This window comes from Alternaria conjuncta, assembly GCF_024043145.1.
Source record: "Alternaria conjuncta strain BMP 0040 chromosome Unknown scaffold_19, whole genome shotgun sequence".
Classification (NCBI taxonomy): Eukaryota; Fungi; Ascomycota; class Dothideomycetes; order Pleosporales; family Pleosporaceae; genus Alternaria; species Alternaria conjuncta.
This window is the reverse complement of record NW_026250108.1, coordinates 133,295-159,087: the sequence shown is the minus strand read 5'-3', so window position 1 is coordinate 159,087 and position 25,793 is coordinate 133,295. Positions and strand designations below refer to the sequence as shown.

Below are 25,793 nucleotides of genomic sequence, written 5' to 3'. Positions count from 1 at the left end.
GGAGGAATCAAAAGCTTGCCTACAGAGGATCATGGAAGTAGAAGACCCGGAAATCTACATTGCGTTGAAAGCTCGCCATTTCTTGCGTGCAAAGCTAATGTAGACTGCAGGGTGTTTAGCTCTTTCCTTTGATAAGGTGCTCACATGCTAGTCGAAGTTTCGTTGAAAAGGACCGATCAGTACTGTTATCCGAATTCCGCTCTCACGTATCTCGCAACCATTACATGAATGTGGCGATCATCACGTGATCATCTCGCCTTCCCGTCTTCTCTACGGGCATTAGTATCCACCTTCGCAGCTTGAACTGACTAGTAGGATCTCGCTATACAACTGCTTCCGGCGATCCGACGTAAATGGCCGGTCTGTTGGTCCAGAATTCGCCAGCCATCTTACAAATTATCCGGCATCGTCCTTTCCGGCTGACCCGTGGTCTTGTTGACGGCACGGTAATGATCCGTGAACCACCCGATAGGGTTTCTGTTATCGCCATACCTATCCAGGCCTTATCACTCTTCCATTGACACCGGCATATATGATCTTGATGCTAATTCGCAATTGTTTTCATCCTTCCAGGTCATTGAAGTTTGCAGCCGCTGTCGTACTGAAAACTGTTATTCCTTTGATCTCTTCCAAAATCAGTCATTTCGTCAGATCACTTGTTTCTAAGAGCAACTCATACATCGTCTCAGCCACCGACATGTCGATCGACCAACACAATCCTTTCCCGTTCATGAATCTGCCCGTCGAACTGCGCTTAATGATCTACGAGCGGCTGCCACGCCAGATCAAACACACCGTAGTCTCCATAGACGGAGAAGTGGCTATCCTCGTCACAAGACATCTGCCGACTGCCATACTACGTACGAGTAAGCAAATCTACCTCGAAGCTCACGCCATCGTAAACAAGCTAGTCCGACATTTCGTCGAAGAGTCACCAACAAAGCTCATCGAGCTCGGCAAAGCTGGAACAAAGATGAGACAGAGGAAGATACTCGACTATCTCATGTCACAAATCCCTCGCGAACGCATGGCCGTCGAAGACGATGAGAAGTCCGACATCCAAGCCATTTCCCAGAGACTACCCAAGTCCAGTGGACTCCGATCTGCCGATCCCGCCAAGGCATCCAACATCGCTCGCTTCTTGCATCAAGCTGCTAGAGCTAGATACCGACCCGGTGACGACCGTTTCCACGACGCAGCCGGCGGGCTGTGGAACAACACTGTCGTAACCGTATTCGTCACCCGCTCACTTTACAAGAACGAAGAAGAGTTCCAATGCTTTGCCGAGACCAACCACAGACACATTCGACATATGTACCATCATGGGGAGATGCCGCACTTTCCGCACGATATATGGATCCGAGATGGTGGTATTATACAGGTCGAAGGAGATGTTTCTCTGGACAGGGCGATTGACAGGGTTCCGATGTTATGTCAGGATGGCTATGACGATTGGGGTGATAATACGGGTGTGGGGGATTCGTGGGGGCCGGCTATGAAGAGGGAGGACTGGGATGGGGAGTGGCTTCCTTCATAGGCACGTCGTGGAGAGGGATGGATGTTTGTACTGCAGTTTGTATGCAGTTTGTGATGATTACGTTCCTCCATATCATAAGTCAAGCATCCTTAATAACCCAACATGAACATCCTATTCCGACCGAATTGCATTCCTGAAGACCATGTTCCGCCTTGCTTCCAGTTTCACTTCTTCAAACCGAACGCCCCAAATTCACAACCCATCTAACCCTCCCTCACACTAACCCCCTTCTTCATAACCAACAGCTTCGTCTTCGTCGGCTCCGCAAACTTCTCCTCCTCCTCCAGCACCGGAATCGCCGCATCGCTATGCATGAACGCAATAAACTGCTGCAAATGCAACTCATCCTCAAACGCCATGGTACCCATGCAATCCCAATCCATCCCGTCATCAACCCCAATCAACACCCGCGGAATCCCGATTGGACATTCCTCGTCGTCAACATGGTAGTGTCGCGTCCACGACAACGGATGCACTTTTCCCGCGATCTTTTTGAGTAAAGGTGCGTATTTTTCCTCGTTGTGCTGGTGGAATTGCGCGCGGGAAATGCCTTCTTTGCGGGTTGCGACTGTGGTGAGGATGTAGGGGTATGCACTCGTTTTCGTCATTGTAGTTCCCGGCATTTTGGTTCTGTGGATTCTCCGGTTGTTCAGGGTATGCGCTGGGGGCTGGGGGCTGGGGGCGGAGCTATGTCGGCGGTGTAGAGATATGCGGCCGATGATTGGCATGGAATAAGTAATCGCAGGACCCGGAGGGATTGTGAAGGATTCGCAACAAAAGCAAAGAGACGGAAACGCTCTGGGGGGAATAAAGGAATTACGCAGATATGAGCAAACGGGAAGAGAACGAAACGCCAAACCGAAATTTCAGGGCCAGGAAAACAGGAGAACGGATGGCTTCCGTATGCAGGCTGGGCCCGTCAGACGGTAGTGTGCCGGTGTCAGCTAATGGGCAGTTTTGTACCCCTGTATTTTATTGGTCCCCACTTCCCGCTCGGTTACCACGAGGGCCGATCGCTGGAGACAAGTGCAGACAGTGCGCTAGCTGGGTCTGGACTACTGACGAAGCTTGCGAAGCGAAGTTGTCGAGCCTTTCCTCAATCTTTGTTCCTGGCTGCCTTTTTTGGTGATGCGGCCGATTCAGTTGCGACATGTCAATGCCGTTGTGGTGTTTGGACTTGCGCCTGTTATCTCGTTTGTACCGGGGAGGACCCACGAGCGTCATCGGATACCCAGGTATGACGTTAGGCCTCCAGACACCGCTAGTTTCATCTGCCGATGGCTGCTTTGGGGATTGGATGTCGTTGTCGGAGCGAGCTGTGTTGATCAGACGGAAGGACGCGGAAGTGGTGAGAGGTACTTCCTTAGGTCCGCGGAGTCTTTCGGTATTTTGTGTTGATCGTCGCTGCCAGGAGTGACAAAGTTGTGCAACAGCTGTCATCTAGTACTAATGCGTCACAGCGCCGTCAGCGAATCCATCTCTGGAAGTCAAACTATGGCATCGCGCGTTGTCCGTCAGCTCTTGGCCCGCTGTAGCGTCCACATAGGTACTCGTTCTGTTTCCTTGCGCTTGTGCATCGGCGCGGACCGTCACTACTTCACCCCGCATGTGCGTGGTCAAGTTCGTGGCCGTCATGACTCCACCGAGGCTTCACATCTATGTCAATGTTTGGGAAGTCTTTGGGAAAGTGTCTCATTCAAGCGCATTAATTCTAACATAACTGGAGCAAAGGTTGAGGCCAATCCGCTACCCCATATTCTGCTTGCGAGTTCTAATCTCGAGAGCCCTCCTCTCGCCCGTGGGAGTATACTCCCCCAATCCCCTACTGAGATCCCACCTTTTATCATCCCAGAGATACCGGAAGACCCCCAGTGTATGTGTCTTGATGACGGTCATAAACTCTTCAATGAGTACAGCTTCACCATCTGCACCCATCCCGCTTGGAGAAGGCCCAAACACAAACGCCGGTACACCGCGATAGCGATAAAACTTACAATCCGTACCACCCAGGCCGACGATCTGTACCGGCTCCCTCCCAGTAACGTCTCGCGCAACATCAGCCATGTACCCAGAAAGCGGGTGATTGTACTCCGACAAGCTCGCTGGGTTGCTGGCTGCTTCTTGCACGGAGTATGAGACGCCAGGGGACGACAGGAGTAAGTCGTCAATCTCAATGAGTACAGCCTCGGCCTCGAGCCCAATCGGCAGGCGGATGTCAGCTTCAAAGACGCACTTTGAAGGGATGACGTTGACTTTGACGCCGCCATTGATGATGCCGATGTTCAAAGTGGGTGAGAACATGTTCGCTGCTGCCCCAGCGCCCATGATCTCATCGGTAACGGCGTGCGCTTGTTTGGAGCGAAGGTAAGCCTTGAGTTGGTGCGGGATCTTTACGGGTATCGACTCGACCACGCGTTTCAGGGTTGTTATCAGGGAGCAAGCGTGTACGATGGCTCCGCAGCCATTGTGTGTGTACGCTCCGTTACCGCCTTGGGTGTTGACTGTGAAGGTCAATCGCAGAGTGCCTGCGATTCAAGGTTAGTATAGGTCTTCAAAGCTGTTCATGGATAGATGTCACTTACCCTTCTCGCCGAACCGGATGGACTGTAGACCACCAGGCTCGCCGTTGACAACACAATCGCCTAGCCAAGGTGAATTTTCACCACAGTGATCAAGTAGATACTTGGTCCCCCATTGCCCTCCCGTCTCTTCGTCCGAGACCACAGTCAAGGCAACACTGCCAATAAGATGCGAGGCCCGTTTCTTCAGCAACGTGAACGCAATGATGGAAGCCGCGGTACCTGCCTTCATGTCGACAGATCCAAGTCCGTGTATCGAAGTGCCATCGTTATGTCCAGAGTATGGCGGATATTGCCAACCCTCAAGGTTATTGACCGGGAAAGTATCCATATGGCCGTTGAAGACGACGAGAGGACCGTCCTGCAAGCGGCCTTCGAAATCAGAAACCACGTTGGGCATATGAGCCATCGGGGCAACGATATCTGCATAGATATTGTTGGCTGAAAGGAATTTCGTGACGACATCTGCAGCCGCTCGGGTGTCGCCTGGTGGGTTGGGGCTTGCTGCTCGGACAAGCCTTTGCAGGAAGTGTATGTACTTGTCCTTGTTTGCTTCGATTTCGCATAGTATGAGGCTCTCGTGGTATTGTCTAGCTGGAGCCATCGTGACTAGAGAAGAAGATGGTTTGCTATTTGAAGGTAGATAAAGATGATGTTGAGCTGGTCAAGAGATGGAGGCTTTATGTTAGGAGGGAGTGCAGGCTTTCCTTCGCGGCACTGGTCGACTACGGAGATGAAGAAATTTCAAGTTCGACTGTTGAACGCGCCCGTGGTAGTATTTCGGCGCATGCCATAGATGAGCACACGAAACATATGCGCGTCGCATCACTCGCTGTCCAGTGTTCGGTACCGTACAACGACACTTCAATCATCTTCAGTACGATTCGCTGATAATTTAGCGTACGCCCACGTATTTAGGCGGGAACAGTCGCGCATGGTAACTGGGCGGGCTGACTACATCAGGAGGTTGGTTGCGCATTCGCGACTTTGGTGTGGTTCGTAGTCCGCTGTTTACTCCGGACTTTCCGAATATCGGATCAACCAACATCACTCACAAATCTTTGCTTTGCAAGTTCAGTAGTCTGGTTTCATTGCGGGTATCCATGGATGCATCTCATGAGTTCGTGATGTCGTCGCTCAAGTTTGTCATCATGCTACTCAGTCATGAAGGCACTTCTCACACTGTCTCTTGATCGCTGCTCTTCTCTTTGTTCCACGACAGTAATCTAGATCGGACAAATTCGCGACCCATAGGCTTAACCTAAAGATGGCTTATGCGACCATCTTGTGACCATGTCCCAACTAGGGACCTGGTGAACCGTCCCCATCACCACCATCCGCGCCGTTTATGTCCTGCTCATCCGATAACGTCATACCCTCAACCGCCTCCTCGAAGCTTTCCAACTCCACAAGCTTGGCTTCGGACGACGTAATCTTCAGCTCCATCTCCTGCTTTAGCACCTCGACCGTCTCACTGAAGCCAGCGAGGGCCTCAAGCAAGGCCCACGCAGTTGCTAGTGTGTCGAGATGGTCCTTCGTGGCTGAAATCGCTTCATCGATGGCGGCGTAGATGAGGTCGCGGGTAGTAAGAGCTGTGGGGTTAATGAGAGGCGCGTGCGCGGCGAGGACAGTGACTATGGATGCGAGGTCGGACACTGTACTTCCTGTGCTTGAAGATGCGGAAGGCGAATCGGCAGCTGGAGAGCTAGATCCCTCCTCGGTGATCTCGGGAAGGACGTGTACGGTATGTGGCTCGGGTGTTCGTGGCGGCGACAGATCTTGCGATAGCGGCTTGGGCTCGTTTGCGGGTGACTTTGCGATGAGAGGTGATCTTTCATTCTCGTCGACTTTGGATGGGGCTGCTTCGCGCTTGAGCTTGGAATTCGGACCGTGTCTGAAGATGTGTCGCAGGAGATTTCCCCGCGTCATCGTGGCGGTTGTGGTTGATTTGACGAAGTCGGCGGGAGTCAGGTCGCCGCGGTTATACCGACGGGAGCGAGAGGTGACTCTCAGCGTAAGGTGTCGGCGTAGAAGCGGGAGATTGGTTGGGTGACGGCGTTGCCGCAGTCGCAGTAAATACTTGCTCACCTACGATATAGTCGCGCTAGCCAAGGCCACATCGACGAACGCACGATTTTATATGTACTCCCAGAACACCACGGTTCTTCTCTTCTTCTCGTAGATCTCCATCAGTTATTCCAAAATCTTCTGATGGCCTTCAACAACACCTACGACAGTGCTCGTGATCCTCGACTCAGTCGTCAGCCTAGCAATGTCGACATGCCTGATGTAGTGTCTGCTGTCCCAACACCAAATCGCCAGGCCGTTTCAAAGCCGCCTACAGAGCTGTGAGTACCCTGAGATGATCTTCCAAAGAGCTCTTGCTAAATTCATCACAGTACGGCGCCGCCTTCGATCGATGGCAGTCTGGCACCCATGAGGCGGGTTTCCGAGCTTCTTGTACGCATCGCGGACCAGGAAGCTGACAACGCAAGGCTCCAACAAGAGAAGACGGCTGCCAAAAAGATGTCCAGCGACTATCATATTCGTCTCACGCAGGCAACCAAGTCCCTGGGCGATCTGACAGTCTCATATTCGAAGCGCCTGGAAGAGAAGGACGCCTTACTCAACGAGAACGTCGCAATCGAACAGCGCGACACGTTGATAAGGAAAGATACCGCTAAGTCCGCCCGCGAGATTAGCGATATGACGAGCAAGATACAAGAGATGGAGGCCCAGATCCAAGCATACGAGGTCGAGAACAAGGATTTACAAGATCGCGTCACTACGTTGGAGACAGAAGCGCATAGCCTACAGTGTCACGTTCAAGACCTAGAGTTTGAAAGAGAGCAGGGTCGGGCTTCGGGGAGTATCGATGGATATGGAGCAAACGGTAGGAGGGACTCCACGCAACGCCCCATGTCGAACGTTGACGCCACTCCTCCGCGCCAAGGTTCAGATCGAGACCGAGAATCGAGGTACAGCGAGGCGATATACACTGAGCATCGGAGAACGTCGGGTGGATTCTACGAGCGCGGTGGCCATCAACGAGGAGCTCGCCGGGAGCGCGATCGTGGCCGAAACGTACGGAACAGGTCATCTACCAACGATCGCTTAGTCCCTGACCTGTACCCTCCTACCGGACCTCGCGCGGACAGGCGCTGATGCAGAGGGCAGGGGGAGATGTGAAGGATCGTGATGATGGTGGCGACAAGCGTCACAACATGGCGCCGTTGATGAGACTGAGAAGATCGAAGGAGGAAAGTCCGTATGGCGGGCCTGCTCTACATGGCGGGGAACGAAGCTGTGGGCATTGTCAGATGTACGCAGCGGATTCTGACTGGGTGGGTCCCGATATTTGGCATTCTTTGCCGTACATACACTACCTGGTGATAGCAGACGCCTTAGCATGATGAGAGCTAATGCCGGTTGCTTGAGTCATGTTCATCATCCCTAGTCTGATCCATCGCTAGTGAAACATGCGTAGACACTCATCAATTTGCATACTGAAGGTAGTATTGTTACCGTCGCTGTACACAGGCCCATAGTATGTGTTAAGAGAACGACGAGGTTGGTCCGAAGTCACCGAGAAGTGCGAACCTTAGGCAAGGAGAGTCTCCGCGGACGACCATATATGTGAAGAGACTAGTGCGGAGCAGGGTACGCGGAGCCTTAATATCATGCCGTGATAAATGTGGAGAGGTGACTTGGAGGGAATCTCGCGTAACAGAAACCGACAAGGGGGCAAGAACATCGGACAGACAAGCCGCCTCACGTGACGTGAACGGGACTCGTGAACGGGCCGCTAGTTCATCTCAGTCAATGACCCCGAATATGAGGTTCGCTAAAGCGGAGAGGATCTGGAGGATTGCGAGGACATGTGTCTGACTGGCTAATCGGGTCTGGACAGGAAGATAGGCGAAGCCACGATGCGACTGCGCCGCATACCGGTACGCGATCCAACCACTCATGTAGAGCCAGGCGTTGCTCGCTGCCCGTTTACCCAATGGTGGTGCTTTGATCAATAATCGCGCAACGGGCGACGTTTCTTACTGCGTTGGTGGCAGCGGAGTAGTCGACAGAACCCATGTTCGTACTGCAACGCGATAAAAGGGCCGTTTTCCGCGTCAGAAGGCGTCCTCGGAGCATCATCCGTCTTTCTCCATTCGTGCGTACCATCTTGAGAACCATGGCAGAACCAATGAACAAACGCGTCGTTGTGGTAAGTGGCCTTATATGCCATGGCTGATATGAGGCTGATGATTCCAATAGGTTGGTGGCTCGATAGCTGGGCTCATGCATGCTGTGGCGCTCAAGTCTCATGGCCACAGCGTTGTGGTTCTTGAGATGCGAACGGAACAGCAGCTACAAGCCCGAGCTGCAGGCTTGAGCCTATGGTCAAACGCACAAAAAGTGTTCACAACATACCTACCTGATGTTGAGCTCGACGATATCGTTTTCCGCAACCCCGCATTTCCAATCCTTGACAAGGATGGTAAGGTCTTGGTTGAAGTGCCGTTCACGGAAGACGTGCGCACCTCGTGCTGGGCTGGTCTTCACGGTCTGCTGTGGATGGCCTGCGAGAAAGACGTCGAGGGACATGGGCCTGTCAGCATGCGCTGTGGATACCAGGTATGCGGGCTGACTGAGCAAGCCGACCATCTCGTGGTGTCATACAAAGGCGAAGATGGCGTAGAGGAACAGATGACGGCTGACATGGTCGTGGCGGCCGACGGCGCACGATCCCGTCTTCGAAGCCTTGTCCTTCCTGATGTGAAGACCGATTACGTTGGCTATGTGGCGTGGAGATCACAATTCCCGGAAAAGGATGCGCCTGAGGAGCTACGTTGTGCCATAGAGGGAAAGATGCCTCTTTGCATGCTGGACGGGAGCTACATAGTGGTGTAAGTTCGATACAACGTTGCCATCCATCGACTGACATGTGGTAGCTATCTGTCGCCTAGCACGATCGGAGACATGCGTCCTGGTAACCGTGTCATCGAATGGTGTTGGTACGATGCTTGCGACGCTTCGACACCAGTATTCGCGGATTACATGACCGACGTTAATGGTGTCCGACACAACGTCACCGTACCCGGAAACCTATTGCGTCCAGATGTTTGGGAGGCTCAGCTTAAGCGAAGGGACAGCGTGTTGTCTCCAATGTGGAGGAAAATCTTCAACGAGTCGAACCCGCCGCTTCTCACAGCCGTTCGTTGTACGTGCCGTCCAAGTAGATACTCGGTTGAAGATTTGTGCTGACTTACGCAACCATCTAGCGTTTGACAATACAAAAGCTTCGTTCTTCGGAGGCAAGTTATTGCTGGCAGGCGAGGCATTCATTCAGCTTCGCCCACACCTTGGCGCAAGCTGCGATATCGCAGGGTTATCGGCGATTACATTGCCGCAAGTGCTAGGTGGTGAGATGAGCCTCGAAGAATGGGAAAAGAAAGTGGGTAAGCACGCCATGGAGAAAGCGGTCGGAAGCAGGGCCACTGGAATTTTTGGTATGACGGGACAATGGCCAGAAGGCTATACAGCAGAGTCTGCGGCAAATTTCTCTGAAGAGGTGATGGTGTGAAGGAGTGAAGCTTGCCGTGTGAAGGGAAGGAGACAAGGGGGTGATGACGTAGGAGATGCTCAGCAGTTGGCCCCAGCGCTAGCGAACGGCCTAATCGAATTTTGTCGGATGCCTCCTGCTGACTTGCGCAACATGTCTTTTCCATCACAATCGCTCATCGCAGCAGAAAACGGGTGCTCATCATCTCAGCGGCAGAGGGCCGTTTAGAGATCAACATGGCCCTGCTATCGTCGGCTTTCATCTTGCCGCGAGCGGACGGTCGGCCGAACGTTGACGCGAACCCCGCGCAACGCCTGCGCCTGGCACCTCTTCAGCGCAGCATGCATCCAAATATCCAACTTTTCGGATTCCGCGGACAAGCTCAACGTGTTCTTGCCCAGTCGGGGACCTAATAGTGTGTTCATAAAAGGTCCGAATGCTTGGCTTGCCCACGCTGGACCGGCTATACTCGAGTTGCCAAGTCTACATCGAGCGAACAGACATGAGGGATATCTTCGCGTACTACCCGATGTACGAAACGATGTCGAGGATGATGTACAAAATGATGAATCATATAAGTGTAGCTGAGTGTCTTCATCTATCACGCTACTACAGCTCAAGATCATGTCCGCAAGTATTTTCGCTCAACTCAAGAAGGCTTGGGACCTGTCTTTCTTGGAGACGCGCTCCTACTCCGAGCTTGGGGCCAGAATCGTTCTATTTGCTCTCGCTCTGGGCTTCCTAAGCGCAGTCTACCTACTCCACTTTCATCCACTAGCATCCTTTCCGGGTCCATACCAGGCGGCTCTATCCAATTGGTGGCAATACAAGCTAAGCAAGACTGGCCAGCAAGAAGAGACACTTGAGCAACTGCACAAAGCATATGGTAGGTCTAACGACGAATCACACGCCCAGGCACTGACAATTCCAACATGCACGCGAACACTCAGGATTGGTCCAAATGAGCTTCACATTACTGATCCCGCGCTCTACCGTACAATCTACTCACAAAACTACGCCTTCCCCAAACAAAAGTACTTTTATGATGCTTTCGCCGCACACCACTCTGTGTTCGTCGAGGGCGACAAAGAGCTGCACCGTGTACGACGTAAGCTTCTCAGCAACTTCTTCTCGAAGACGCACATAAGGTCGATGGAGAAGACTTTGCTTTCCAAAGCCACCCTTTTATGTGATAGGATATCGGAGACTAGAGGAAACGGCGCGATCAACTTTTACTATGCTTTCAGGTAGCCCTCCCCAATCCTACCGGATGCAACATGAACGCTAAAATCATCACAGGTGCCTGACGGTCGATCTCATCACGCAAATGGCTTTCGGAGAGTCTTTCAACTTGCTCACTAAATCCGACGACAATACTTTCGACGCTCCCTTCCACAGGTGCTTTGATCAAGCCGCCGAGTCACTGTGGACCATGCTATATTTCCCTCCTCTCCGGACTATCGCCTTCAAATGCCCACCCAGTATAGCCGCCAAACTCAGCACATCAGCCGCAAAATTCCAGGCTCTCATCACCGCCACCGCGAACACCGTAGCCAATTTCCGACGTCTGAAAACTTCCGGAAAGTCCTTCGACCATGAACTCGTGTTCGATTCTTTGGAACACCTGGACGATGAACTTGTCTTGGCCGAAGCCATCAGTACTTTGGTCGCAGGGTCCGACACCACGGCCTTCACACTCGCGACTGCTGTCCAGCAGATGAGCGAAGATCCTTCAATCTTCGCAAAGCTAAGGGAAGAATTGCGCGACAATGGTATCACGGCGAACCAAGATCTCAGCCTCTTGAAACTAGAGCAGCTTCCATATCTGGTATGCAACCTGATGAGATCGCGAGACGAAGCTAACGTTATCAGACTGCCTGCATCAAAGAATCGTTGCGCTATGCTATGCCCGTGCCAGGGCGACTCCCGCGTGTCGTACCGCTTGGAGCAAGGTCGCTCATCGTCGACGACAAGATCATTCCACCTGGAACCGTAGTCGGCATGTCTGCGTACAGCATGCACTTTGACGAAAGCATATGGGGCGAAGATGCCAGAAGCTTTGTCCCCGCTCGTTGGCTAACTAGAGACGCAAAAGAGTTGGAGAGATATCTCGTATCCTTTTCCAAGGGTGCAAGGCAATGTCTTGGGATCAATCTTGCATATGCGGAGATTACCCTTACGCTCGCCATGCTGGTCAACAGGTTTCGCTTCGAACCCGACGTTACCATGACGGAAGCTGATACCCGACGTCTGGACCACTTTACGTATGAGTTTGAAGGTACTGGCGTTCGTGCTATTGTCCATGAGGATTAGACGTGAGCCTTTACGGCCTGCGCATCAGATAAATGCCTTGGGTAAGGATCGGCAGGCTGGGTACGATTAGCAGGAAGTCGAGACTATGAGCGAGGGAAAGGGGATTGTATCAGTAAATTGTAATACTTAGCGTGTGAACTTTTGGCAATGCTGCGAACATAGGCGATACGATCTTTCCATCATCTCCATCTCTATGCAAATGTATGTGCGGCTAGAAGAGGCGACCGGCTTTCCTGCCGTTTGACGTGCACACATGCCGCTTGGGCTGGGGTGGTTAACACCGCGTACGCTTCGGTCAAATTCAATTTACAATGAAGAGTGCAAGACCTGAGAGCCAGGTGTCTTCGGCAAGACAAGTCAGCAGAGCATAGACTCTATGTACCGATGCAGCGAGTGCACTGGCTAGCAAATCCAAGTAGCAAGACTCGGCACATGCGCTTCACCGTACGTGAAACCGAAGTGTCATTGTAGTTGCAAAGGCCAAGTGTACTGTAGTTCCAAGAGTGAAGACGATACTAATGTATGGGAGAGCCGATTTGACAGTGCTTGCGAAGAGACCTGCATACAAAGGCGCCACCAACTCGCCCGCTTCGAACGTATTGCAATAGGCTTGAGTGTGTGACTCTTTGTCAACTATGAAGCTCTTCTTCGCTCCTTCCACAAGCGTGAATGTGAGACCAGAGCCCGGCCAACGCACCCGGTGTCGTCAGATCTGCACTAGCGCGCTTGGCGCGCACGCAAAGTCAAACCGCCCTTTGAGCCCATGAGGTTTCTGCACTGATCAAAATACCGCCAAATGTAAGACATCTTTCTAAAGGTTCTTGTGCTATACTAACAGCGCCGTAGAAATGGCGAATCTCGGTCGAAATGAACCAAACACCACCAACAACACACCAGCACCCCACCAGATAGGGTTGGACGACTTTCTGTCTGCCCTCATGACCCTTCAAGACCGAGGAACCAAGCGCCTCTCAGGCCACTGCGGGCTACCAGAACGGCATCCTCAACCAGTTCTCCGTCCCAAAGCCGACAATCGATCAGGCCCCAGTACATCCAACGCCAACCAATAGACGTAAGTCAATGCCTGGTCGCAAACAGTCCATTACTGACTTCATGAAGAATTCCCTGGAGACCAAGTTAAGGACGACGGTAATTTCAGAAACGCTGCAAAGTTCGTCTATCGGGTGGGGCTACAGCTAGAGGCCGCGGAACTAGATCCCTACGCCGATGTCCATCCGGTCGACGACGGCATTCGGAGATGGTTACACACGTATCCCCTGGTTTGGGACCTGTATGTGGCAAAGGATCTCGATCGCCGCATATGGCTTGCGGATGCCCGTCTCAAGTACCACAAAGCCCGACAGGCCGCCCCCATCTCTAGGGCTTCAGATGGCCACCAGCTACCTCATCAACGCAAGGCGTTGAGGAAGAAACCGCCCAGCCCCCTCCTGTACAGCACAAGGCAGCTGATACGGATGCTGAGGATGCTGAGAGTGGTGGGGTACAAGCTAATGACGTTTAAGAAGAAGATGTCAAAGTACAACAAGACCAAGACGACGAAGCCTCAGCGCCGGTGGAGGATGAGGAGGTCCCGTGAGGCCCTCACGGACTGAACTGAGGAAGAGTTATAGACCTTCCTCTTTCGTTTTTTTGCTTCATGCTTCGAGTGGATTCGTACACTCGTTGCTTGCTTTTCGACGAGCGATCATTGCGACGCGCGTCCGTATACATGTAACTCAAAGCTCTATCCTGATTCGAAAGACGGGGTAGTTGACCTTTCCTCGGCGCGTCGTGCGAGCATACAGGCCGCGCGATGCTTGCTGGGATGATGGCGCTGCTTTTTCTCATATAGCAAAATCGAGGTCTTCGGACATTGGCGAGTTCTATGCGTGAATGATCTTGAGTCGTCAAAGTTCCATGTGAAGTGCTCGTTCTGATGTTGCCTTCACGTCCGCGGCCCATCTTCTCTATGTTCATAAATGTGGAGGTATGTTTTATCAAATTCATGACGCCGTGAAACAGCGCGCTCGCTAGCCCAGACCTTCCCGCACGGTTCAAAAGTTTCTGACTTGTCCATAACGTAGCTCTTGTGTCCTCTCGTCGCCAGCCTTTCATGCGGCTTGCACAAAACACATGCGCCTTCCTTCCGACCCATTTGTTGTATCCTTGACACAGAATGCTACGACAATGGCTTCTCATACGTTGAATCCGGCGCTACTTATAGAGAAGGCGCCCGCCCCGCGATCCGCGACCGGAGACAAGCCATACGAAGAGTACGACTGTGAGTAACTCCCCACTCTGAAGGGACTCGTAGCCAGGCACCGACTCTGGGATTAGGGTAGCTCTAGACTGAGCAACGCTAATTACGATACCTACAGCGACTGTCAACGACATAGACGCGGCGCCTGTCTTAGCAAGTGTCCTGCCGACTACAGGTACCGCATCGGTCGATCTCCCACTTCGCATCAGTGCAAAGCCGCATACGCCGACCCGACCTCACATCAAGCAAGAGCATGAAGAGGTGTTCCAACCACTACAAGAGACTGCGACAGAGAGGAATGGGGCGGAGAAACAGACGTTGCCGCTTATGACGGTAAAGCAGCTGCGTGCGGTGATTGCGGAAAAGGATACGAAGGTGGCAGAGCTAGAACAAAGGCTAGCAGATCAGGGCAAAGAGCTTGAAGAGTTGAACTCCGTGATCCGTGAATTGGAGGACGCGATCGAGCTCGCAAGGTCAGCTCTGGAAAAGGTACGGAACAAGCACGCGAGGAGTTGATGCATACATCAAGAGGCGCGAGTACGAGACTGAGATACAACGGAAGTTTGAAGCATACGTTGGCAGATACAAGGGTCGGCCTTGATACCCGAAGAGGCATGTAGGAGGAAAAACGGCGTATGGTTCAGCGGAATGTGTCCTCTACACAGATGAATGATGCCAGGCATACACGAAAAAGTCATTGAACAACACAAAACCATTATGAAGTGGAGCTCGATGTAAGCGGCGAAAAGAGCGAAAAGATTACAGCTGCGGTGAGTAATAATTCCTGTCCATCCCGTGTTGACTGTACATACCACCCGCCTGGTGAGTGACACTTTTGGTAAAGCGTGTAGAATTGCTGCGCCCAAATATCGTGATGAAAGGTGATTAAGCGCAAGGTTTTAGGATGGAGAAGAATGATGAAGATGCGTCCTCGAAAGATCGGGATAATGGCATGATCTGCGCGCCCACGTGACTGGTTCCTTGCCGGGCATAGCGTCGGCGCTTCCAAGGCTCTGATCCCGAACCTTCGATGCCATGCAGGTCTGAGACCATCCCTCCAGCAAGCTGCAACAACTGCATTCTGTCACGAGCCATCGCCGTCATCCGGACTGGACACTGCGCATTTTCCCATTTAAGCCTCAAGATCGCTGCAAGTGTAGCAAGATGCCCGAAGCCAGGTGCGCGATCGGACATCTCGCGACAGCCCTTTCATCTACGGGACTTTTATTGCGGCCCCGCATGGCTTCAAAACACCGTGACGGGCGTTTCCCAGCTTTTGTTACCATTCACTCAGAGGAAGAAAAGATGCGCTATTCCACCACCAGGAAAAGATAGAAACATTCGCGAGCGCATATCATTGCACAATGAATCGGCACCCTTGGTAAGTCTCACGTACCGGGGATATTGACAACACTGTGTTTCACAGTTGTTCGTGAACAAATGTAGCTCGTCACAGCGTCCGCTTGGTATACAATCGCTCCAGTATGCCAGTTCTACTCATCACACCCGAGCGCCACCTTATTTCCATCCCGACATGTTCCACAGACTCCTTCAAAAGATGACGTCAAATCCTCAAACTCGTCCGGTGGAAGATCTGAGCCCAGCTCCAGCCGCGCATCCAAACTTATCACCGTTTGAGGAGCTTGCGGTGTCGCTAAAAGTAGACACGGGTAGCTCGAACGATGCGCAGCAAGTTGATTGGTGGCGCGTCAGCCAAAAGTTCGAGAGGCTGGTTGTAAAAGGCGCCCGGCTATCTAAACTGATGATCGCAGAACCATCAGAATCGACTGAAAGTGTATTCACAGCTGTGCAAGATCTCCAGAAATGGGGATACGAAGAGGACGAATTTACGTACCCAGATACCGCAAAGGAATGGTTCTGCGACATTCTGTGGCTCATTGGACTAAATGGGGAGTTTGATGAGAATGAAGGACCCAATTTTTGCGTCGGCCACCAACGCGAGGACCCGAAAGCGGTGGGTGGTCAAGGCTGTGCAGCAACTGAAGCGTTGTTTTGCCAAGTCATCAACCCCTCGGATGGAATTATAGTGGCGTATGACAACTACACAGCCCGAGCCATGATTGAAGAGTGCGCACGATGCTACTCAGTTATCCCGAAATTGAAACACTGGTCGGATGTAGCGTATCTCCAATGGCTGTCGAAAGCCAACGAGAAGTCAAACCTACGTTACGTACTTCGACACAACGTCCTCAACGATGTCACGCGCTTTGGCGTTACCTATCTATCGTTACAGGGCAGACTTGCTGTAAAAGAATGGCCGGGGACAACATACAGCGCAGGCTCAGTGGAATTCAATGCATTATTAGGCTCACCGAATGGTTCCGGGGTCGCCTACCTCCTCATACAGCATAGGAAGGGACTAGGTCACAAGACTGTTGATAAGGTTACTATCTTCAAGGAGAAGTGGGATATCATGTTGCTGTTCCACATCACAGATGTTGGCGGTGACGATGCCGAACGCGTGTGAAGATCGGAATGATATATTCGTGTGGCGCTGGCAGGCATCGTGTACGACTCATGGGTTAGATAGTACGATGCGACCGAAGACAAGGGAAGAAGGAAGAGAATGCACGAGGTGTGGTACTGCTACTGGTGTACTTTATATGCTGTGATGATCTTGACCATTCTAGTCGTACACCCTCACCTCTTTCCCTCATCAACTAATGCGTCTACAATCAAGCTATGCGAGCACAGCAGATCGACTTGACACTGAAGTAGAGCGCTAGGCCGATTGGTATCAGGCAACGGATTCGTCTACAGGTGAAAAAGCGCAAGACCGATGCGTATCAGGCAATGGCTCATGGTTGGTGCATCGCACGATCACGGCAACTATCAGATCTCAAAAGCGATCAAAACAGCACCAGATCCCACGATGTCGACTTCCACACACCCAAGGACCATAGCTAAGTGCAAAGATCCAACGGGCGTGGAATGAGCTACATCCGTTGCGGAAGTGAGGCTTCAGAGCAGCGAGTGTGCAAGAAGCGGATAGTATGGCAGGTGCTAGAGACCACTGCCAGAGGCGGTCAGGATGGAAAAGGTCTCGCATGGTCAGAAAGGCTTTGAGTTCCGGCGCTTCGGCGCGAAAAGGTTTCATGTCCCATGTCGGCAAGTGCGGCGTTCAGCAAGCGAAAAGTGCTTGGGTGCGCTGCTTGCCAGCCAGGCCGATGATCGTATGTAATGAAAGAAAGAGCTTTGCGCTGCATTCTGATTGAGTTTGTTATGGCCTCTCATTCAACGCGCTATCAGTCGCTCAGTCTCTCGAAGAGAGCGTGAGAGTCCCGGACGGGGAACAGATACGGATATGTGTATCTAAGTATAGCTGGCGCCTCAAGGTACTGCAGACGGTCGATTATCGCGTTCATGCGGTTCCAAGCGTCAGAGTCATCAGACATCGACGCAGATGACTGCCAATTCGCGATCATAATACGAGCGCGTCGGAGGGTGAGTCGACCGCTGGTGATAAGGAAGCTCAGCTCGTCCCAGAGAATCTCGTGTCTCCAGCGACAGCCTGAACCGAGCGGACAAGTATAGGGTAACCGGAAGGTGATGTCGCACAAGCTCAGATCGCAGGTGTGATCGCAAAGGTAGAGCCAAGGCGAGAGTCGGCCGTGCCGTGGGAAGCCTCCGGGTGTGAGACCGTACTCATGCCACGGTCTCTTCGCAGGGAGATTTGTAGTCCATGGTGGTGACTGGAGCGATACTATGTTGCAGCTGCCTTTTGCTTGTTCTTTCCCTTCGATCCATGACGCCGAATGACGAATGTCAAGCGTCTCGATCTCACTCTCCAGCTTTCCTTGAATTACTTCTGCTGCGGTTTCGGTCGAGAGAACACCCTGGGTCTTTGTGGGTACGAGAGAGGCATCGGGATCTGTAGTCTTAGAGCTTGGCATAACGGCTTCGTAACGATAGCAGTCGCCGTTGCTATCGTACAAGCAGGTATCGTAGTCTTCAAGATAGATACTATCGATGTCTTCTGGTCGGTATCGGCCATCGTCGGAATCGTCGTCATTCTCTATTGAATTCCCTGCATCCGGTCAGATTTTAGCCTATCTCTTGAAGCTGGTGGTGCAAGTTTCTGACCTCGCTGTCTGACGTGATTGGGGTGTCGTTCTGGGTTGTTGTGGTTGATTTTGATATCGCAATCTGCGTCCTCGATGCTGTTTGAGCGGTCGCGGTTCTTCTTGTTCATATTGAATTCGTGTCTTCTTTTATGGGTCATTGTGTATTTTGTATTCTTGTGTGTGAGTAAAGAAAAAAAGGCTGAGCTCGACGGGCGTTTACAGACTGTGCGAGAACCGTGCGCTTAGCGTGGCGCGTCACCATGCCCGTTTGGTCCATCCCATGATGGTGAGCCCAATACCCAGAAGCTAGCTAAGTCGAGTCATCATCAGTTCATACCGCATCGCGAAAAGTGCGTATCGTGATAGCGCTGTGTTCTCGATAGATATACGTAGCATCAAGTGCTAGGGCAGCCACTCATCAAACTATGATGGCCTGTCAACGCGGCGATTGAGTTCACACTCGAGATAACCTCATACTTATCCATATATATATAAACATATACCGTTGCTTGCAACACCGACTAGATGAGCTCAAATACGATGTATTGAATGAGAAAAGAGCTCTGAACAATAGTTTCTGAAGTCTTAGTAGTGCTTTGAGGATGAACACAGGATAAAATCGTGCAGTAAGAGCCAGTGAGACCTTGATTGAACTGCGGGGAACTGCAGCGGAGTGAACATATGCTCCGGCGAATGCACGCCCACCTAGCGGCAATGCTACCACGTAACGAAGTCAAACCGACATCAAACAGAACAGGAGCCATCTTTCCAAGCCTCTTGCTGTCACAAAAAGTGTGATTCAACTTCAATCACCCGTTCGCATGGCAGTCGATGGCAAAAGCGCGGAGATGTCGCACGCCGTCAGGATATCAAACAAACACTATGCGTTATTGCATAGCCAGGAGAATGGAAGATCAAGCAACACCATACCTTGAGGTATAGCCAGGGTCAAAGAACAGTAAAAGCACGAGCAATACCATACCCAAGTTACAGCCGAATGGCAAGTCACGGTAAGTAGCGTTGCTTACCAGAGACCTAAAAAGCTATACGCGATTATGTATAGCCCAAGAACATCATCAGACCGAATCTGACCACAGATGAGAATATGAAATACCGTACTGGAAGCAGTACGGCCATCAGAAAATGCAAGACGCATGGAAAAGCGCATATTGAAGACGCGAGAAAAAAAACATGACGAGACAGGGGTTTAACAGTCTAGCGAAATGGCGAGACGAGGTCAGCATGAAGAGAAAAGGAGGACCTTGTTGCACGAGAGTAATGCTCAGCGGGTATCGTCCCATGACCGTGAGTTTGCACGTTGGCTGGGTAGTACCTTTGGTTCAAGGCGCTCACCAAGACCTAATGTAATCGCTTCCATGCGGGATATGACCACTGGATGTAGATCTGAATGTTCATTTGTGTTCCAATTTGCCATGAATTGGCGAGCAAGCTGCACAGAGATTCGCCCGCTGGTGATGAGGAATTCGAGAGTTGTCCATGGTAAACTGTGGTCCCATCGGCAGGAGGCACCAAGGGGGCAGCTACTCGGGGTGCCGAATGTATACCAACAAAGCCCCAACTGATTGGACTTGCTACAAAGGTACCGCGCGGCCCAAAGCAATCCGGAATTGCGCGATCCGTCTCTGTTTTTGGGGTAAACGTGATGTGGCATCACTGGCCGATGTGACGTTCTCCAAGGAACTGTATCAAAGTACTCATCTCGGGGAGGAGGCAGCGTGCCGAGTTTACCAGTTGAGCTGATTCTCGCTTGGGCGACCTTCTTTGCTCGCGCTTGAGCGGCCATCGATGCCTCCCATTGTAGAACTCCCAGAGGAATTTGATCCTTGTTTAGAAGACTTCCGGAAGAGACTTCTGAAACATATGGACAGCAACTGTCATCCTCGTTCAACGCCAAATATTCTGAATTTGTCTTTGGCGTGGATGTCCTCGATGCGTCGACTGTACTCATAGGCGCATTACCGGCACGAGTCTGTTCGGGTGCGATACGAACTGGCAGTATTGGTGGGCTGCTGCATATCTCTCCCCGTTGGACCTCGGTAGCGATCTGATCGTTCGAGCTCATGTCCAAATTGGAAGCCTGCGATACAATCGATTGGTACTCGGCTGCCGACGATCTTGATATTACCAGAGCATTTGGAGTTCGCGGCTGTGGTGGATGATCCGCGTATCCATTTGAGACTGCCGGTGCGCCAGAGATTTGTTGAGAGAACCGCGGTTGTGAAAACGATGCTGGCGGGCCTTGTTGCGATTGCAAGCCGCGTTCTGTTTGACAAGTTGGCGCAAATGGTGTAAGTGGCGGCTTCGCGATGTCATAGAGTGGCGCAGCCTGAGGTGGCACGTATCCTGGTCCGACATGCGGCACATTGTGATGAAGCTGCGATTGTTGCGGGTAGGCCGGCTGAGGTGGTGGGACCCATTGCTGTTGTGGTTGATAGTGTGATTGCTGGGGTGCATAGTGCTGCTGTTGTGGGCCAGAGTTGTACGGTTGCGGTGGATCGCACTGAGGTGGAGGCGCAGCACGTTGCACTGGTGGGATATAAAGATGGTGTGGTAGCTGCGCGTGTTGTTCAGGTGGTAGATTGCTCTGCGCTGGCGGTAGGAACTGCGGTTGGTGCGAATAATACTGTGTCGATGGCGCATGGAAAATTGTTGGTGGCGTAAAGCTCTCCAGTAGTGGCGCAGGATAGTGCGGCTGCGACACATAGTGTTGTTGAAGTGCTGGAGCATGTTGAGGTGCCGCGAGACACTGTCGCAGTGGTGTGTATTGTGGTTGTTGAGGTAGACGTTGCTGCGGATGCAGCGGATACTGCCGAAGCGGTATATTCTGTCGAGGTTGTGGGACTGTGTAGTTCGCAAGTGGGTGTTGAGGCAGTGGTCCAATGGGATATTGGTACTGGAATTGAGGATCATCATGTCTTTGTAGATACATCTGCTATGTGTCAGTAGAATGCCGCAACAATAGGACTTCTTCACTCACTTGTTGATGACTGGAGAGAAATCCGAGCAGATCTGTCATCGCGGGGCAGAAGAGTAGGAAGGCGCGGACTGTGCGCTTAGCGTCCCGCGGAATCACGTGATCATTGTGTTCATGGCAACGGATGGGAAAACTTGAACAACTCTGTTTGCGCGCCAAGAGCGCTAGTCGATGTTAAATTTTTGGATGAGAACAATGAAATACTGTTCAACGCCACCATCAAGCTCCCGCTCTGCGTCAGACATGATGGCTTTCGCGCGATCTCCTCTCAAGGAGCAAAGCTTGGCATTCAATGACTTCGTGTCCGGGTTGGATGCGCTATACGGTCCTCTCGAAGCTGCACTCGATGCGTCAGATGCCGAGCTTTTGCCTTTCATCAAGGCGGAGACCGAAGATACTGACATCGAAGCCGCACTTGATGTTTCAAATGCCGAGCTTATGCCCTTCATCAAGACAGAGACCGCAGACACTGACATGAAAGCGACCATCGCTCCTCAAGCCGACCAGGCTCACTAATACGAGTACAGTGACGACTACCCCGATTCACGCGAACGAAGCCTTCCAACGCATCATACTCAAGACAAAGCACTCCTTGCGCGCTTCGAACATTTCCTCCCAATAGCCATGTCCAAAGCCGCAGAAGCTACAGGCATCGACTACACCGGATGGGACGAGCAGAAGACCCTTGCGGCGATTGCCAAAGCCGTTGCGGTCTGGCCACGCCATGACTTAAGCTTCGTCGAGACTGATTACGAGCACGCCAAGCGCAGTTGGAAAAACAGGACTGACAAGGGGTACGATAGGAGGGTCCTGGCGGCATTTGACGACGATGACATCGCGGCTTTGGCTATCTACAATCGGATGAAACCGAGATACAGAAGACGTGTACTTACCAGGATTCGCCAAGGGGAGCGCCGCGGGAAGGTGTCGACTGGTGGTGATCATTATGAGCCGGGCATGTGAAGGGGGAAGACGAGAGAGCAAGGTCTTTGTCAAAGCGTTGGTTTGAAACGAGACCTGCTCTTTGCCTGCTGAGTGGAGTTTGAAGGAAGGATGTTATGGGACTGTGGATACATAGCGTCAAGCTGAAGCAAGCATGTAGCTCCTGGGATGACAGGAAGTGGGAGGAACAGGACGGATCTGACATGTGGTATTGGCGGCCATTGAGTTTGACTACTTGGTGTGGAGCATGTATGCTAGCTCCTTTCTTGCTATTCTTGCACACGAAGTCGTTCCGGCAGCGCATCCTTTTTCTCATCGTGATATCGCATCTCATGTCCTCCAACGTGTATCTCTCGCTGAGCCATCTAGTCATACGACATTCCAAACGCAGCTTCAGCGCTACGTCATGCGTGTCATCCAGATAGCCAAACATCGATCCAATGCGCGCTCTCAAGCCTAGGCAAGAGTAAACATCTCACCTGTCCACCCATACTCCCTCTCGAGTCTCCTGCCGTACCGCCTCGCCCATGTCAAAGGTAGTTTGCTGAGCGCGCCGTGTGGAGCATGGAACTGGATCGCCCGCTCTGCACCCAAAGTCGTTGGTGTGAAGCGCCATGACGAACCGTGGAGCTTCTCAGCTTCAAAGCCACGCTGGACCATAGCGTGAACGAAGTCCTTCCATGAGACTTCGCCTGGTACGTCTCTTGCGGAAGGAGAGAAGAACAGGGTCTTGAAGACCAGATGAGAGCGCTTGTCGACAGTCACGCCTATTGGAAGAGTTGTTTGGTCTGTAGGATCCGGAGCATCGTTGCCTTCAGCTCTCGCCAAGTCGACGGTGCCGCGAGTCTTGACCTTTCTTTTGACCGACGTCAGCGCCTCCGCCCCCCGGTAGGACTCGGAGAGAAGCGGTTTGTAAGTGTACTGGTGGAAAGACTCGCTGTGACTCTCGTGGAGTCTTGTGACTTCCTTTCGGGCGGACGGCTCAGTCCACAGTGCAGTGCGCCGTAGAGACCGACCGTGGCTGATATCCCGCTCTAGTAAATCCGGGAAGCTTGATCCCGTCAACTTCCTGCAGAACGAGTCGGCAGTCTTCCAGAAGTCATCAAGATTCTCTTCCGCTAGGCGTAGAGCATATGTCGTGGCGCAGCTACGTCTCTCAGTGATCGGATAGTGGAATTTCCCGTTTGAAGGATCTGCCATACGCTTCAAAGCAACATCCTCAAAACTTCGCATGGTGCATACAGGTCTCCATCTCCCTGTAAAAATGGCAAATTCCAACCCCAATTCTAGCTTACGATATATCATCTCATACTCGAGCTGCATTGACCATGGCTGGTAGAACCGGATCCGTTGAATGCATTCGGATGAGACAGACATTTGGGAGAAATCAGCCCACACAAACGGTGACAGAAGACCTTTCGCGGCAGGATCCTTGATGATAAGTCTCTCAATGTCGTCCAACTCTGCTACGAACCCATGCCTGGGTGGGTCGGGTGGGACGATGATTCGAGATAGTACTTCGAGGAAACGGATGGTGACTGGATCCCCCTTTGCTTGCGACATCTCAAACTCGAATGCATAGTTCCGACTATCCGGGTCTTCTGCTGTCTTGGAAATGTAGGTTCTCATTGTTGGTGTGGCTAGAACGTGTTGTCTGAAACACTCGTGGAGATCGGTTTGGATTGCATTGAGAACCGTCCAAAGTCTCAAAAGGTCTTCGCGATAATCTACTGGCAGTTCTTCGTGCGAGTCGAACTTGAAGCTGTGTCGTAGTGCAGTAGACTCCAGGCGATCCAGAAGGTGTAAACATCTATGCCAGTAGAACAAGGCACAATAGGGATCAGTTATGAGATTGCGAAGAATAAGACCGGGGACGGCATCAGGCTGCTCCTTCAGTGCAGCGTTTCCATTACCATCGATGAAGACACTGTACTCAACAATGTGCCTCTCGTAGTCATGAAAGACTTCACTGAAATAGCCAGGGTCTTCTCGCAAAGCCCAGATATGGTCCTCAAGCTCGCCAACCTTAGAGCTGATCAAGCTGCGTAAGCGGCCGAAGTCCAATTGCCCCGGAATACCATATGGAGTCATCAGTGAAACCTCTGCCCGATTAGTGTAGTTGAGTGTGTCATCTACTACGGGGACTGTCGGCGGTATGTTGGGATGCTGTGCCTGTTGTCCTTTCCCATCAGCTAAGAGATCACCGACTAAGAGATGACAGCATCGCTGCAAGAATGTGTAGATGATCTCCTGTATACAAAGGATCTGAAGCCCATTGCCTGGATGAACTGCTTGGCCTTTGTAGATAGACCTCCAAGCGTCATTGGAGTCTCTCCAGCGCTGAATACGACCGTAGGTGTTTCGTGTGTTACGTCCAGCGAAGACCATCGTGAATCTCTGTAAATATGGGAGGAGGGCCGAATCTGGCCACCACGCGCTTGGACAGTGGTGTAGTTCCGTGTGACTGAAGGTCTCGATTGGGTTGCGACCGCGAGAGTTGAGCAATGTAAGAAAGCTCCCTGGATGGAGAAGGTCTTCTAGATTGAGGAACGGCACCAGGCAGGCTTCGCTGTTTCTTGCTGTACAGACAGAAACGAAAAAAAGCTCATCTTCAAGGTCAGAGATTGTGGTCATTGTGGTCGCTGCAAGCTCCGCCGCAATATCAGGTCGATGCTCGCTTGCCATGCCCGGCTTTGCCGTGAGGAGAAGTTTCTTCTTCTTCGTGGTACTCTTCTTGCACCACCTCTTGCGAATAGTATCTTCGTGTCGCTCAAGAATGTAACGCACATCCTCAAAAGCCCCAAATATCTCGTTGACCTTGTGTTGAGCGAGACGCTCTACTTCGCGAAACGAAGGAAAGTAGTCAATCGCGGGATAGGATTGGAAGAATTTGTACAACTTCGTGCCTCCGCCAGGACTGTCCGCAAATTGGTCGAGAAAGACCTCGTCATTCGATCGCTCCGGTTTGAGGGCCGCCGCTGGCCCGTGAGGTCCGTCTGGCTGGTTGCGCGGCGCCATATCCAACGTCCAAAAGTCGGCTTGACGTGTTGATGAGGATGGCTAAGGCGAAGAGACAGAAAGTGAAGGCAGCGGTTAAAGGGTCCAGGCAGAAACCGCGCAGTCGGTCTAGCCCGATCTCGATAGCGTCAGTGCGTCATTTGCCAGTGACTTAGGATACGTACTCAGAACGGGAACGAAGCCAATACGCAGTGTGGGTGCGGACATTGGCTAGAACAATGCTGAGAAATAGTTGTGCGGTCCAGTCTCTTGCTGACCCTAGCACATGAGCCATGTTTCGAGAGAAGCGTAGGTGTTCATGTGATGTCGAGGCCCCAACTGGAAGTCTGTATGATGGTGATAGGCGAGCCGTCATTGTGCGCGTCCTCGCAGTCGCAATACCGAGATCCATTCGAAAGATCATATGTCGGCATTGCTGTATTCGCCGACAGTGATCACGAAGCTTTTCGATATACATCGAAATAATGACTTACGCAACCCCGTCTTGATGTGGATGTCGGGACA

General features: G+C 52.0%; 12 protein-coding genes across 12 annotated transcripts; 7 read left to right on the top strand and 5 right to left on the bottom strand.

The window, feature by feature from the left end:
- Positions 1-697: 697 nt before the first annotated feature.
- Positions 698-1,537, top strand: J4E85_009817 (uncharacterized protein; the record flags this gene model as incomplete). The annotated part of the gene is made up of 1 exon (XM_051474035.1): positions 698-1,537. One exon carries the CDS (start codon positions 698-700, stop codon positions 1,535-1,537), a length of 840 nt encoding a protein of 279 aa, XP_051322112.1.
- A 203-nt stretch (positions 1,538-1,740) lies between these two features.
- Positions 1,741-2,160, bottom strand: J4E85_009816 (uncharacterized protein; the record flags this gene model as incomplete). Its single annotated transcript, XM_051474034.1, has 1 exon — positions 1,741-2,160. One exon carries the CDS (start codon positions 2,158-2,160, stop codon positions 1,741-1,743), a length of 420 nt encoding a protein of 139 aa, XP_051322111.1.
- A 1,123-nt stretch (positions 2,161-3,283) lies between these two features.
- On the bottom strand, positions 3,284-4,720 carry J4E85_009815 (uncharacterized protein; the record flags this gene model as incomplete). Its single annotated transcript, XM_051474033.1, has 2 exons — positions 3,284-4,062; positions 4,120-4,720. 2 exons carry the CDS (start codon positions 4,718-4,720, stop codon positions 3,284-3,286), a joined length of 1,380 nt encoding a protein of 459 aa, XP_051322110.1.
- A 698-nt stretch (positions 4,721-5,418) lies between these two features.
- On the bottom strand, positions 5,419-6,045 carry J4E85_009814 (uncharacterized protein; the record flags this gene model as incomplete). The annotated part of the gene is made up of 1 exon (XM_051474032.1): positions 5,419-6,045. The coding sequence occupies one exon, from the start codon at positions 6,043-6,045 to the stop codon at positions 5,419-5,421; it is 627 nt and encodes a 208-aa protein (XP_051322109.1).
- A 351-nt stretch (positions 6,046-6,396) lies between these two features.
- J4E85_009813 (uncharacterized protein) lies at positions 6,397-7,281 on the top strand (the record flags this gene model as incomplete). Its single annotated transcript, XM_051474031.1, has 2 exons — positions 6,397-6,464; positions 6,516-7,281. The coding sequence occupies 2 exons, from the start codon at positions 6,397-6,399 to the stop codon at positions 7,279-7,281; spliced, it is 834 nt and encodes a 277-aa protein (XP_051322108.1).
- A 1,024-nt stretch (positions 7,282-8,305) lies between these two features.
- J4E85_009812 (uncharacterized protein) lies at positions 8,306-11,989 on the top strand (the record flags this gene model as incomplete). The annotated part of the gene is made up of 6 exons (XM_051474030.1): positions 8,306-8,338; positions 8,389-9,020; positions 9,066-9,327; positions 10,298-10,923; positions 10,976-11,504; positions 11,549-11,989. The coding sequence occupies 6 exons, from the start codon at positions 8,306-8,308 to the stop codon at positions 11,987-11,989; spliced, it is 2,523 nt and encodes an 840-aa protein (XP_051322107.1).
- Positions 11,990-12,927: 938 nt separating this feature from the next.
- Positions 12,928-13,602, top strand: J4E85_009811 (uncharacterized protein; the record flags this gene model as incomplete). The annotated part of the gene is made up of 2 exons (XM_051474029.1): positions 12,928-13,036; positions 13,109-13,602. 2 exons carry the CDS (start codon positions 12,928-12,930, stop codon positions 13,600-13,602), a joined length of 603 nt encoding a protein of 200 aa, XP_051322106.1.
- Positions 13,603-14,176: 574 nt separating this feature from the next.
- On the top strand, positions 14,177-14,765 carry J4E85_009810 (uncharacterized protein; the record flags this gene model as incomplete). Its single annotated transcript, XM_051474028.1, has 2 exons — positions 14,177-14,270; positions 14,368-14,765. 2 exons carry the CDS (start codon positions 14,177-14,179, stop codon positions 14,763-14,765), a joined length of 492 nt encoding a protein of 163 aa, XP_051322105.1.
- A 2,750-nt stretch (positions 14,766-17,515) lies between these two features.
- Positions 17,516-18,462, bottom strand: J4E85_009809 (uncharacterized protein; the record flags this gene model as incomplete). Its single annotated transcript, XM_051474027.1, has 2 exons — positions 17,516-18,297; positions 18,354-18,462. 2 exons carry the CDS (start codon positions 18,460-18,462, stop codon positions 17,516-17,518), a joined length of 891 nt encoding a protein of 296 aa, XP_051322104.1.
- A 3,113-nt stretch (positions 18,463-21,575) lies between these two features.
- J4E85_009808 (uncharacterized protein) lies at positions 21,576-21,845 on the top strand (the record flags this gene model as incomplete). Its single annotated transcript, XM_051474026.1, is given in 2 exon segments — positions 21,576-21,654; positions 21,667-21,845. The coding sequence occupies 2 exon segments, from the start codon at positions 21,576-21,578 to the stop codon at positions 21,843-21,845; spliced, it is 258 nt and encodes an 85-aa protein (XP_051322103.1).
- A 108-nt stretch (positions 21,846-21,953) lies between these two features.
- On the top strand, positions 21,954-22,292 carry J4E85_009807 (uncharacterized protein; the record flags this gene model as incomplete). Its single annotated transcript, XM_051474025.1, has 2 exons — positions 21,954-22,123; positions 22,226-22,292. The coding sequence occupies 2 exons, from the start codon at positions 21,954-21,956 to the stop codon at positions 22,290-22,292; spliced, it is 237 nt and encodes a 78-aa protein (XP_051322102.1).
- A 435-nt stretch (positions 22,293-22,727) lies between these two features.
- On the bottom strand, positions 22,728-25,289 carry J4E85_009806 (uncharacterized protein; the record flags this gene model as incomplete). Its single annotated transcript, XM_051474024.1, has 2 exons — positions 22,728-23,527; positions 23,567-25,289. The coding sequence occupies 2 exons, from the start codon at positions 25,287-25,289 to the stop codon at positions 22,728-22,730; spliced, it is 2,523 nt and encodes an 840-aa protein (XP_051322101.1).
- Positions 25,290-25,793: the final 504 nt, after the last annotated feature.